The following is a 13023-nucleotide window of genomic DNA, read 5'->3' as shown; positions in this document are numbered from 1 at the left end:
TTAAAAAAAAAATAAAAATCGAAACAATAAAATTTAAAATTTTTAAATTTATTTAAATATATTTATCACTAATCTAAATTTATGAAAAGGTTTAATCAATTCATCATTAAAATTGATATTTTAAAATAACTTATTGTATATGAAAATTTTATATAAAAATTATAAATCAGACGTGTAAGACGCATTAATAAAAAGCTAATAAATATTAAATTAGCAATAGAATGACGTTGATTGCAGAATAAATTATAATTATGAAATTAATTTATTTTATTCACTTCGACTTGTAAAAGTCAAAATTAGGTTGATGTATTCTGTTTAATGCTTTCTCTGGAGTCGACCTCACCTAATTAAATTCCATTCTCCCCCTCCTGCAGTCCTGCTCCGGTGCTCCCTCTCTGGTACTTATTACCCAACATCCCCAAATTCTCCGGCGCTCCCCGGTCAGGTAAGCTTCTATGTTGGCCTTATCTTATCTCCTCATACATCGTCGTTACTCTCAGCCAGAAATCTAAGTTTGGTTTTTCATTTTAGGAGCTGACTGTTTTAAAAAATGCACAATCTTTTCATATTAGAATGAGAAAGAAAACCTTTGTAGATCTAATAACTGATTATGTTGGATTATTAGCTTCTTTTTTGTAATTTGTTTCCTTTCATTTTTATGTGTATGGTCAAATATTAATCATGGATTATTCTGCTAGATGGTTTAAGGGATTAATTCATGTTAGGTTAAGCTCTATTTGAGAGAGGGAAGAATTAATCAAGGGGATTGGTGTGAAGTTCAGGTTATTGCTTTGAGCGAGGATCATGTCTGTTTGCACTTCTAAGCAGTGGGTTCCGGAACTGAATGAATTGGGGAGTGGAAGGAAACTGGTTGCTTGCTTGAATTGTTTTGGCTTGAAAATTTTCCGCTCGGCTTTTGGGGTTTGACTCCTAACCAAGCCATCTATTGCCCATATGTGGATCAGGGAGCTAAAACATAGGTGGAGCAGAATTTATCTGTATCGCATCTTTTAGCAAGTCCATAAAAAAGTTCGGAAATTATTTGTTCTGTATATTTTACTCTTTTGTTCTTAAAATTGTTCCGTGTTGTATTATTTGACCTCTACTTTGTTTGCAATTGTTACAGAGGTGTTCCGTATGGCGTCATTCAGAGCATTTCTGAACAGTCCAGTTGGTCCAAAAACAACACATTTCTGGGGACCTATTGCCAACTGGGGATTTGTTGCTGCTGTATGCCTTACTACCATGACTTTAGATTATACTGAATATCCCTTCTTGATGTGTTCCACTATTGACCTTATTACAATTCCATTTGGCTTATTGAACAGGGCTTGGTGGACATGAACAAACCCCCAGAAATGATTTCAGGAAATATGACAGGAGGTAGAATTCTGGTTTGAATGGAACATGAAGTTTTCTCACTAGTTAATGAATAGTAATCGTTGGAACTTTCATTTTGTTGCTGCAGCTATGTGTATTTATTCAGCGTTGTTCATGAGGTTTGCATGGATGGTACAACCTCGTAACTATCTACTTCTAGCTTGTCATGCTTCAAATGAGACTGTGCAACTCTATCAACTCTCCCGTTGGGCAAGGGCTCAGGGGTGAGTAACTTTGCATGTGATTATTGTTAAATTAATGCTTTGATTCTTAATCATCATATGTCCCCTATTACACTGCTTGCCTTTGGATAAAAATTAAAATAGCCATATCCCATTTATTTTTCAGCCAGAGCAAGTCTCTTTTAGTTAAATCGTGATAGGCCTGCCCTTTGGCATTTCTTTGTCAACTGTAGAAATTAAAAACCCTGCTTCATAGCCTAAAAACGGGAAAACATTCACTATTCCACCACCAGATAATGACCTCTTTGAAATGCTGCCTCACTAATGCTTGAGAAAGAGTTTATTCCCTATTACGGTTAATGAAAGAGGTATTTGGTACTTTGGAAGTAAAATAAAATGATATAAAATAAATATGTGAAATCAATGGCTGATACTTTAAGGTTGTTGCTTTTCAAAACTTCCAAGTTTCTAGGGCTGTCTGGACCTGTTGAGTCGCCACTGTTTCAGGAATAGATAAATTTGTCATTAGATAAAGACAGTTACAGGTTCACATTTAATGTGTCGTGGTTAACTTTTCCTTTCATTTCTTACATGAAAAAAAGGGAAAGAAAAAAGCTGATAACTTGCACTGGTAGAATAGATCCCTTGTTCTCGAATTCAATGCCTTAGAGACGTTAAGTTGCAACACATCATGGGCGTCTCAGTAACCGTTTAGTAGAGTTCTCTTAAAATAACCAATTTTGACCCAAAGTCGTTTCTTTTTTTTTTTTGAAAGTTTCCATTCTGACTTCAGTTTTATAAGCTGAGGCTATAATTGCAAATCTGGGTAAGTTCTCGCATTTGTAAAGTCATTGACCCTTTGATGCTATATTTGTTTTCTATCTGTAGCAGCTAATCTGTTGGTGACAATTGATCCACAAACAAATAATTAATTAACATTATTTTTCTTTTTTTAACATAGATACCTGTCAACGGAGACGGAGAAAAAAGAGAAAGCCTCGTCAGAGTAACTCAATGCTGCTACTTTTTAGCTGCCCTGTTTTGCTGGGATTATTATTTTGAATTGCTGTGGAACTGGTAATTTCTTGGGTTATTTTTTGAAATAACTTACATTTCTTTGTACTAAAATAGCCATGCAGCGGATAATGAAGTGAAGCTTGGCATTTATGACTTGATGTTACAGGGCTTTCATAAAGGTATATGAAATAAGTGAACCTGTGATAATGGTACGTAAAACACACAAATCATGGAACGATGCTGGTGTTGTTTCTTGCCGTGAAATTTTAAGATGTGGCTAGCGAATGTAGGTGCGTAGGCATTAAACCTTGTTTGAACGGCCATAGGTACCTTTGAATTTTAATTTTAAGCGAAATACTTAGGTTGTTTTGGTCCACGCTCCAAATCACAAACAATAAAACAAACTTCTTTAAATTGCTTTTCTCAACCGCATTTAAAAATGTGTTTTTCTTAAGAAACAGTTTTAAATCATTTGTTAAATCACATCCCCAAAGGAGTTTCAAGTATATATGAACGACCATCTCAATACCGCATTAAAAAAATTTGGAAAGGAAAACCTAAACTTTACTTTTTGGTTTAACTGTCAAAGAATACTATAGAGAAGATCAAGTAACAGAGATGGCAGATATTAAAATTTGTAGCTTAAATGATTGATTGCATGGAACAAGTGTCTACATCGAGTGCAAAGGGCAGAAAGAAGCAATAGTGTTGTTCTGCCACTTGAAATTCCAAAGATATGCTGCATAAGCATAACCCTTGCCCTGTTATCCTGTTGCAACATGTGATCTCATCCTTCACCATGTCAATAGCATAAGCAAAGTAGGTAATCTCTTGTTACGAATCTCGCTTTACTTTCATCAACTCTTTTCCTTGGATTCTGACCTCTTGCTTCCATCATTTTCTTTAGGTGCCTTATTTTTTCATCCATTTTCTTTAGATGCTTTCTTTCTTTTTGCAGGCACTATTCTCGTTTTCCTTTTGTATCTCATTCACACTCTGTGCTTGCACTGTAATTTCTGCTTGCACAAAAGGGATTCACTATCAGCAGCTAAGCTTAGTTAGCACTTCGAATAAACAAATTATACCATTAATGACAAAACTGAGGCTGCAATGTCAAAAACCTAAAGATCCAAAACATACCAAGTTTTCATAGTTCGCAACTCTCATTGGACATCGAAAGCTTGCAACAAAAAAATTTCAAGAGAAACATGGGATTTTTCATTCTTCTCTAGACCACCCTTTTTTGAATCTTTCCATAGGGAAGACAACTAGCGTCATGATCCTATCGAATAAGCTACGGCCTCGAGTATTTCATTTCATAGAACATTTAACCTACACTATAGACAGAAATCTAAAGCAACTAGAATTAGAAAGAAAATGACCAATTGTAGCATTCTGTACATTATAATCCCTTGTAATTATTGCTTTGCTGGCAAAAGTAAGTCATCTACTCATTAAACCAGAACACAGGTCTACGCAACAACTTGTTCTTTTTCATCGCTTCAAGCACATCAGATGTAAAAAATGAAAGTAATTAGTACCATGCGCAGATAATAATTTCTGAAGCCATGCAGAAAGAAACAAAAACTAACCTCTGTCAGTAAAATTGGAATAAAAAACAACGTTAGCGAGATGCTGCTTGAGTAAAACCTGCATCAATGATACAATATAGCGGGTTAAAATGACTTGAATCTGGAATGTGGCATATCCTCATAATTCCATAACCACATTCAAATAGGAACTCTTGCAATCCAGACATTAAACACCATCTGAAAATGAGTTTGGAAAAATATTCACAATCAACGATGTAATATAAGACCAGCAAACCCTGATACTGATTCTGTAGTCTATCCAAAGGAATAAGAAATTTAACAATTTGTCCAGTTTCTCTATGTCATTGTTCCATCTCAAGCATTCAAATCTTGTGGGAGAAGAAAAGAGAGAGAGGATGAGTTACTAGTTCAGATGATGGATTGATATCCTTTTAAAATTAGTGATTCAGCTTTTAGAGGATCATTAAAGCAATGCTCAATGTTAAACTGTTGATTGCCAAACTAGTTATTTCAGAGTTTACAGAAATAACATCCAGGAATATACTGCTGAAAGAAGTTGTCGTGTCTTTATATCCCACAAGCGCAAATAGCTACCAAGACCTAAAAACGATTGAGAAGATCAGGAAGAAAAATTAGCCCCAGAAAAATAAATAAAGAGCAAAGAGTTCTATTAGATGGACTATGTTAAGCAATCCAAAAAGAGAAAAATTAGGCCACAAACTCAACACGAGAACCTATCACAGGGAGCTCAGGATGCCTGGCAATGGATCTGATGCTTCCAGAACTCATCCCCGAAAAGCATCCTAACAATTTCCCTGATAAAGAAAATTCACTTTAAAAAGAATCATCAGAAACAAACCAACATTTAAACTAATAATAAAAGAGAGGCAACAATGTGGAAAAAAGGATATCAAGGGCTGCAGGGAACATAGACAAATAAACCGACTGAAGAAAGAGACGCCACAAAGCCAGACCCTAACTACTCAAACTGACCAAACCTATACAGATATTATTACAGTGAAGCAGAAGAAAATTTTGGATGATTTTGGGAAGTTGCTCCATTGATAGTCTTAAAGAAGTTGATCCTGTAATTTCCAGGGTTGACTCATTGCCATAAATAAATTTATACCTTTTAATTTTTTTTATAAAAACATAATTTTATTTATTAAGAGTATATTTTACTCTAAATATTAATGTAGTCCCACTATAGTTAGTGCAACCCAACAGCAAAAGACCATGTGCCCACTGAAACGGCAATTCAGGAGTTTTAGAATATGAAGCAATGAGGTTAGTTTTCTCTCCCTAGTCTTTAGAGAGGCATGGTTAACGGTTATCTCCTTAGTTTTCTTCGACTGCCCCGGAACCCTGATTACTATATTTGCAGTCGATGGATGATTATGGTATCTGCATTTGTAGCTAAGGTGATGTGTTCTGGTTTTGGCCACCAAAGCATGAACGCGGATGATTATAATCCGTGGCTAGAATAAAGCCAGCACATGTGGCACGTGTCTTTTCCATGTCCAACGAATTTTTTTTTAACTACTGGACTGCCAATTGCTTTATGGCTTAAAATAAATAATTATATTTATATTTGTAGATCAATGTAAACTGAACCTGAATAAAAATTATCGAATTTTTACATCAGAAACTATCAAAGCCATTGGCCTAGTCTAAACATGATCGTATCCGTCGGACCAATTCCTTAATCGGCTTTTTGCATAACCCCGACGACAAAATCAATTTGAATCTAACTATGTGTCCTGTAACATGACATGCAATAATTAGTCAAACCTTGCTGCATGGCAAAATTGAAACGTCAACGCCTTCCCGTTTCACGTTTGAAACTTCTCTACCTCTAACTTCCTTTATCTTGCATTCTCCTCACTGACATCACAGTCCATTTTCCTCTGTTTCTTTGGCATACTTATCAATGGCGGCAAAGGCACCGGAACCTCCTACTGGAGACGCCAACGGCACTCATTCCATTGATCCCAACTCTGGTTTTTGTAAAGAAACTAAAATCTTTCACAGCCTGAGACCCTCCGCCCCTCTGCCACCACCAAATCAACCTCTTTCCATTGCCCAATTGGTTTTCTCTCTTCTCCACTCTTCCGCCACCGACCTCACCACCGATATTTTCCTTGTTAACTCCGCTACAGGCTATTCTCTAACCTATGCCCAATTCATCAGCCAGGTTCGCTCTCTCTCCCTCGCTCTTAGTGCTCACTACTCTCTATCTACCAACGACGTCGCTTTTATCCTCTGTCCTACTTCTGTTCACCTCCCAATTCTCTACTTCTCTCTTATTTCTCTCGGTGTCATTATCTCTCCCGCTAATCCACTCAGTTCCAAGTCTGAGGTAACTCATCAACTCCAACTCTGTAAGCCCAAAATCGCATTCGCCACATCCCAGACAGCTCACAAGCTCCCTTCTCTACCTCTAGGCACCATTCTCATCGACTCGCCTGCGTTCCTCGCGCTGTTGACCCGATCCAAAGTCACAACCCATGACCGACTCAACCCTGTTGTGGTGAAACAGTCTGACACCGCAGCAATTCTCTACTCCTCAGGAACAACAGGGAGGGTAAAAGGCGTAGCTTTGACTCACCGGAACCTGATCGCCTTAATCTCAGGGTTCTATCAGAATAACAAGGTAGACCCGAATGAACCGGGACCTCACCCAGTATCACTTTTTACGCTGCCAATGTTTCACGTTTATGGATTTATTATGTTGATAAGTGCTGTTGCGGTGGGGTTCACGGTGGTCTTGATGGAAAGGTTTGATTTTGAAGGGATGTTGAGATCCGTGGAGAAGTACAAAGTCAATTACATGCCAGTTTCGCCGCCGCTGATTGTGGCGTTTGTGAAATCAGAATTGACCCAAAAGTATGATTTGAGCTCGTTGATGATTCTGGGATGCGGCGGCGCACCTCTGGGGAAGGATGTCGCTTATAGATTCAAGGAAAAATTCCCAAATGTGGAAATTGTCCAGGTAGGCTTCTAGGAGACTTGTTTACTTTTGGGGCCTAGGTAGTAGGCTCACGGTTACAATAAAAGTTGTCCAGCGAAATCTGTAGTTTTTATTATTATTGACAATGCTCTTGGTCTCTATTGTACCTTGTCTTAGGGATATGGGTTGACTGAGACTGGAGGTGGAGCGACAAGGATGTCGGATCCTGAAGAGTGCAAGATACTTGGTTCTGTTGGTCTCCTGACCGAAAATATGGAAGCTAAGATTGTTGATCCTGTAACAGGAGAGGCCTTGTCTCCTGACCAGAGAGGGGAGCTGTGGTTGCGAGGGCCAACTGTCATGAAAGGTAATGATCGATTGTTGACTTGCTTTTTCCCCCTTGTTTGTGCTCTATACGCTGCACGGAGAGGAGGTTAAATTTTGGTCAGCCTAATTCACTCAAAAGCTAGCTCAAAAGCCAGCTCAAGGAGTAGTGCCTAAGGCCTTATAAGGGCATTTTATACTATCTCAAACCGATGTGATATTCAACAGAGATGTGCTTAACACGAGTGAAAGCTAATCTTAATCAATGGCATTTACTTTTAGCTTGAAGCTTAGACCCTTATACCTTTTGGGTTTTTTGGCCGCATGGCATCAGTTCCTAACAATTCCTCTTGAGTATGTATTGGTGTTCTATATGAATTCTTCTTTCTTCTTTTTAATGATCTCTATGGTGTCAGTGCAGGTTACGTAGGAGATGATAAGGCAACTGCTGAAACCTTGGATTCAGAGGGTTGGTTAAGGACTGGGGATCTGTGTTATTTTGACTCTAAGGGTTTCCTCTATATTGTTGATAGGTTGAAGGAACTGATCAAATACAAGGCATATCAGGTGATTTAATCACCCAGAACCTTCAAGCCTGTCTTGACTAGCAATAACATTAAGATTGTAATTACTTCAATGTTCTGCAATTTCATCTTATTCTGCCAAATTGCAGGTGCCCCCAGCTGAATTGGAACAGCTACTTCAATCCCATCCTGAAATTGCTGATGCTGCTGTAGTTCCGTGAGTCTCTAGCCATTTTATCTGCTACATATGCTGAAAACATCACATTTGGATTTTTGAAAGGCAGTTGCTCACACTTTATGCAACTAATTTTTTTTTTTCTTTTTAATGTGAAGTTGAGAAACTGATGTGCATATGGTCCAAACCGATCTTTGTTGTAGTGTTCAAAACCAAACTGTTTCATTTGCTCGTTTGTTTTTAATTTTTACTAGTAGTTTAGTACTGCTCCTAACCTCTAAATTCTTGTCTAGTTCTTTGAATTAGTTGGGGAGGAATATATGGCTATTTTCATTCTTGCTCTTATATAGCTTTTACTGGATCAGCAGATTGAAGACAAGATGTAATGAAAGAAAAGAGATTCAGGGAGTATTAATCTCAATAAAGATGGATTATTAAAACCATTTAATATTTTTATGGTAGGATTAAATAAAGATTGTCTAAATCTGTAATTTAATTCTATAGAGGCTAGCTATGTCAATTTTAATAGCAAGATTGTTCACCATGTTAGAAGTCCATAAGTTCAAGGGCCAAAAAGCTTGGAATCTAGTTGGATAGAGGGTCATGGCAAAGACTCTGGAAAACCGTTTTGATAGTTTTTTGGTGTATTAGCCTATTTGTAGACTTTCATGGCTGTTATGCATTCCTTGTGAAGAGTAACAGATCCTCTTTTTTTCATTGAATTGTGTTATATGGAAGCAGGTATCCTGATGAAGAGGCAGGGCAAATTCCCATGGCCTGCGTAGTGAGGAGACCGGGAAGCAATATCACGGAGGCTCAAATTATGGATTTCATCGCTGAACAGGCGTGTTTCTAAGTACTTATATTAGCATTCTTTTTAAGTTAAAGATTAATATGCTTAAAAGTGAATGATTGGTTTCTGGGTATGATGCCATAGTATCTATTAATCATGAATTTGTGATTGATGCGTATGATCATGTCTTCAATGAAGTTGGACTTGAAAATTACATAAGAGGATTCTCTGCAACTCCTATTCAGTAAATTTTGTGTTTGCAGGTTGCACCGTACAAAAAGATAAGGCGAGTAGCTTTTATCAATTCTATCCCAAAATCTCCAGCAGGGAAGATCCTGAGGCGGGAGCTGGCCAATCATGCTCTCGCAGGTGCTTCATCCAAATTATGATCCATTTGCTTCAAACAATGTAAGGAATGGACCTTGCAGAGAGATTCATGTCAAAGTTTTCACCATTTAAACATGACAACCTAAATAATTTTCATCGGCTAGGAATTGATTGCAGTACAACCTGTTAGCTGTTGTCGGCTCTCATGTTTCAATACTGAACCTGATTCACCCCAACTGGAGTACCACACCTGTAGCGTATAGTTATTGTTGAAGTACTAGCATTTTGACTACAACAACTAATTTGAATTTCAAATTAGATATGTTTATTATTTTTTCAATAACATAGCTGGAATTCTAGATTTCCAGCATTAGAATCTCAACTTTATTTTTTTGTTATTTGATTCCTTGATTTTAGAAGAATTTGTTATTTCATTTTGTATAAAACCTCAGTTACAGTGAAAAGTAATATATGGTCTTCCACTCATTTAAAACCTTGTCAATATTATTTTCTGCTGTGACTTTCAATTTGCAGCAGTTCCATTTTATAACAGTGGTATCAGAGCCACTTATGGTCTTACGGGCCTGCTTTTAACAACATTTAAACCTTTTTTTAACCAAACCAATCCTAAAAAAACCAAAACACAAAAACACCATCCACCTAAAACCATGGCCTCGAGTAGCCTTTCCATCAATCCTCCTGAGATTTTCATAGGTGAAAACTACCAGATTTGGTCAGTAAAAATGCAATGCTATTTGGAAGCCTTTGATCTTTGGGATATTGTTGTTGAAGACAGACCAATCAACCCTCTACCCAGAGATCCAACTTTGGCTCAAATTAAACACAACTCAGAAGAAAAAGCCAAGCGATCGAAGGCCAAAACCCTTATTCAAAATTCTGTTGGACAATCTGTTTTTTACAGAATTATGGCTTGCAAAACCGCAAAAGAAGCATGGGACGGATTGAAACAAGAGTATCAAGGCAGTGATAGAACCAAACAAATGCAGGTGTTGAATTTAAAAAGAAGTTTCGAGTCCCTAACCATGCAAGAAAATGAAACTCTTGCTGAGTATACTGATAGAATTTCGTCGATTGTTAATAATATCAGGTTACTTGGCGAAGACTTTCCCAACAGTCGAGTTGTCGAAAAGGTACTTGTGACTCTTCCTGAGAGGTTTGAGTCAAAAATCTCCTCTTTAGAAGAGTCCAAGGATCTTAACACTATTTCTTTGGCTGAGTTGATGAGTGCTCCCCAAGCACAGGAGCAACGAAGAATTTTGAGGCAAGACAACACTGTAGAAGGAGCATTTTCTATGCATAAACAACATGCTGAAAAAGGCAAAAAAAATTCCAATCAGAAGAACAAAGGCAACAAAGATGGGTCAAAACAGAAGAAATATCAACCTTGCTCTCATTGCAAAAAAACTACTCATCTTGAGAAGTTTTGTTGGTGGAGACCCGATGCAATTTGTGGCAAATGTAAACAACTGGGACATGTTGCCAAGGTCTGCAAATCAAAAAAAAAGATGCTCAAACCCAACAAGCACAAGTGGCTGATGATGTAGATGTGCAAGAGGAGCAAGCATTTATGCCTTTCTGTCTTTCTATCGATGACGATGAATCTGAGGTACAGGAAGAGCATGTTTTTGTTGGTTTTTGTTTTTCTATCAATGGAGCAAGTGATTTGTGGCTTATTGATAGCGGATGCACTCATCATATGTGCAAAGATGATTCTCTCTTTTCTACTCTTGATGATACTTATAAGTCTAGAGTGAAGGTTGGGAATGGCCAATATATTAAAGTTGAAGGCAGTGGTGCTATTACTATCCAAACTCAATCAGGTATAAAAGCCATCTCTATGTTTTATATATACCTAAAATTAGCCAAAATCTTTTGAGTATTGGACAGATGTTGGAGAGAGACTATGCTTTTGAATTCAGAAATCGGAAGTGCACAGTTTTCAATCCTGCTGGAGAAAAAATGTTCTCTGTAACAATGAAAAACAGGAGTTTTTTAATCAATTGGGAGCAAATTGCTGAGCATGCATTTACTACCACCATTTTGAGTAATTCAGACTTGTGGCACAAAAGATTCGGGCATTTCAATCAGAGAAGTTTAATGGAGATACAACAAAAAGAATTAATTGAGGACATGCCTACAATTAATCACGTTGATCAAATTTGTGAGACATGCCAATTTGGAAAACAAGCAAGGTTACCGTTTCCGAAAAATCAAGCTTTGAGAGCCACTAAAAAACTTCACCTCATTCACACGGATGTGTGTGGGCCCATGAAAATTGCTTCCCTTAGTGGTAACAATTACTTTATTCTTTTTATTGATGATTATACCAGGTTGTGTTGGGTATATTTTATCAAATTTAAAAGTGAAGTTTTTACTGTTTTTAAAGAATTCAAGGCTCTTGTGGAAAATCAATGTAATCTCACAATTAAAATCTTGAGATCTGATAATGGGGCTGAATACAGTTCAACCCAATTTGTTGATTTTTGCAAAGCAACTGGTATTGAACATCAGTTCATTGTCCCATACACACCGCAGCAGAACGGTGTATCTGAAAGGAAGAACAGAACGGTGATGGAAATGGCTAGGTGTCTTTTAAAGGAGAAAGAAATGCCAAATAAGTTTTGGGCAGAGGCTGTTAACACCTCAGTTTATCTGCTTAATCAACTTCCAACAAGAGCTTTAGTGAACAAGACACCATATGAAGCTTGGTTTGGAGTTAAACCTTCTGTTGGCCATATTCGAATATTTGGGAGCATTTGTTTTTATCAAGTGCCTAAGCCTAAGAGGAGCAAGCTGGATTGTAAAGCTCAGAAAGGCATTTTTATTGGTTATGGGACATCAACAAAAGGTTACCGTATTTTCTATTTACAGACATAAAAAATTATTGTGTCTAGGGATGTGAAATTTGATGAAGCGGCATTTTTTTATTGGAAAAATCTAAACCCACTGCAACATGATTTTTTCTTTAAAAATTCCTTAGATAATCAGTCCCATAATGATGATTTGACTGCTGATTTTTTCTCTAACGATAATGTGGATGATCTTCCTGTGAGAGGTGTCAGGTCCTTGGCAGACATCTATTGAAGTTGTAATGCAGCAGTTCTCATCGAACCTAATGGCTATGAAGAAGCTCATAAGTCTTTAGCATGGAGGAGTGCAATAGATGAAGAGCTACAGATGATTAACAAAAATGAGACATGGCAATTGGTAGAGAGACCGAAAGACCGCAGAGGAGTCAAATGGGTTTTTAAGACAAAGCTCAATCCTGATGGTTCAATCAGTAAACACAAAGCCAGATTAGTTGTGAAGGGTTATGCCCAACAATATGGTGTGGACTACCAGGAAACATTTGCTCCTGTGGCAAGGTATGACACAATCAGACTCATTATTGCTCTTGCGACACATAATTCATGGCAGATTCATCAACTCGATGTTAAATCTGCTTTCTTGAATGGTTTTCTTGTTGAGGAAATTTTCATTGAACAACCTGATGGGTATTTAGTTCCTGGTAAAGAAGATCATGTTTATCTTTTAAAGAAGGCTTTGTATGGCTTAAAACAAGCCCCACGGGCTTGGTACGACAGGTTGGACAGTCATCTTCTCCAACTTGATTTTTACAGAAGTCAGAGTGAAGCAACCTTGTATGTAAAATCATGTGGAGAAAATTCCTTAATTGTTTCAATTTATGTTGACGATATGCTTGTAACAGGAAGTAATTTTGAACTAATTTAACAGTTCAAAGATGAAATGAGGTGTTGCTTTGAGATGACTGATCTT

At 37.4% G+C, this 13023-nt stretch overlaps 3 protein-coding genes across 11 annotated transcripts; 2 read left to right on the top strand and 1 right to left on the bottom strand.

The window, feature by feature from the left end:
* Nucleotides 1-288: 288 nt before the first annotated feature.
* Nucleotides 289-2817, top strand: LOC110616692 (mitochondrial pyruvate carrier 1). 4 transcript variants are annotated; one of them, XR_006351014.1, is made up of 6 exons: nucleotides 289-445; nucleotides 1127-1230; nucleotides 1329-1383; nucleotides 1469-1604; nucleotides 2524-2639; nucleotides 2746-2817. XR_006351014.1 is itself a non-coding variant. In XM_021759155.2 (6 exons), the coding sequence occupies exons 3-6, from the start codon at nucleotides 1138-1140 to the stop codon at nucleotides 2570-2572; spliced, it is 333 nt and encodes a 110-aa protein (XP_021614847.1). In that variant the 5' UTR covers nucleotides 308-445; nucleotides 783-980; nucleotides 1127-1137; the 3' UTR covers nucleotides 2573-2737. The 4 variants fall into 4 exon arrangements, 3 of the variants coding, with proteins under 3 accessions (XP_021614844.1, XP_021614847.1, XP_021614845.1); XM_021759155.2 differs by lacking the exon at nucleotides 2746-2817 and adding an exon at nucleotides 783-980 and having other exon boundaries at nucleotides 308-445; nucleotides 2524-2737; XM_021759153.2 differs by lacking the exon at nucleotides 2746-2817 and adding an exon at nucleotides 783-1029 and having other exon boundaries at nucleotides 308-445; nucleotides 2524-2737.
* A 390-nt stretch (nucleotides 2818-3207) lies between these two features.
* LOC110616696 (WD repeat-containing protein DDB_G0290555-like) lies at nucleotides 3208-5593 on the bottom strand. 4 transcript variants are annotated; one of them, XM_043957508.1, is made up of 4 exons: nucleotides 4867-5593; nucleotides 4677-4732; nucleotides 4172-4229; nucleotides 3208-3595 (listed from the first exon to the last, which is right to left on the bottom strand). In XM_043957508.1, exons 1-4 carry the CDS (start codon nucleotides 4919-4921, stop codon nucleotides 3513-3515), a joined length of 252 nt encoding a protein of 83 aa, XP_043813443.1. In that variant the 5' UTR covers nucleotides 4922-5593; the 3' UTR covers nucleotides 3208-3512. The 4 variants fall into 4 exon arrangements, 1 of the variants encoding a protein (XP_043813443.1); XR_006351017.1 differs by having other exon boundaries at nucleotides 3208-4079; nucleotides 4677-5593; XR_006351015.1 differs by having other exon boundaries at nucleotides 3720-5593.
* A 328-nt stretch (nucleotides 5594-5921) lies between these two features.
* On the top strand, nucleotides 5922-9711 carry LOC110616690 (4-coumarate--CoA ligase-like 9). 3 transcript variants are annotated; one of them, XM_021759150.2, is made up of 7 exons: nucleotides 5922-7124; nucleotides 7260-7449; nucleotides 7828-7973; nucleotides 8080-8147; nucleotides 8847-8949; nucleotides 9162-9306; nucleotides 9390-9711. In XM_021759150.2, exons 1-6 carry the CDS (start codon nucleotides 6063-6065, stop codon nucleotides 9285-9287), a joined length of 1695 nt encoding a protein of 564 aa, XP_021614842.1. In that variant the 5' UTR covers nucleotides 5922-6062; the 3' UTR covers nucleotides 9288-9306; nucleotides 9390-9711. The 3 variants fall into 3 exon arrangements, with proteins under 3 accessions (XP_021614842.1, XP_021614841.1, XP_021614843.1); XM_021759149.2 differs by having other exon boundaries at nucleotides 9162-9711; XM_021759151.2 differs by lacking the exon at nucleotides 9390-9711 and having other exon boundaries at nucleotides 8847-8961; nucleotides 9162-9303.
* The last annotated feature ends 3312 nt before the right edge of the window (nucleotides 9712-13023 follow it).

Source organism: Manihot esculenta, chromosome 6 (assembly GCF_001659605.2).
Source record: "Manihot esculenta cultivar AM560-2 chromosome 6, M.esculenta_v8, whole genome shotgun sequence".
NCBI classification, from domain to species: domain Eukaryota; kingdom Viridiplantae; phylum Streptophyta; class Magnoliopsida; order Malpighiales; family Euphorbiaceae; genus Manihot; species Manihot esculenta.
Note: the sequence above shows the minus strand (reverse complement) of the source record. Positions and strands in the feature narration are given on the sequence as shown.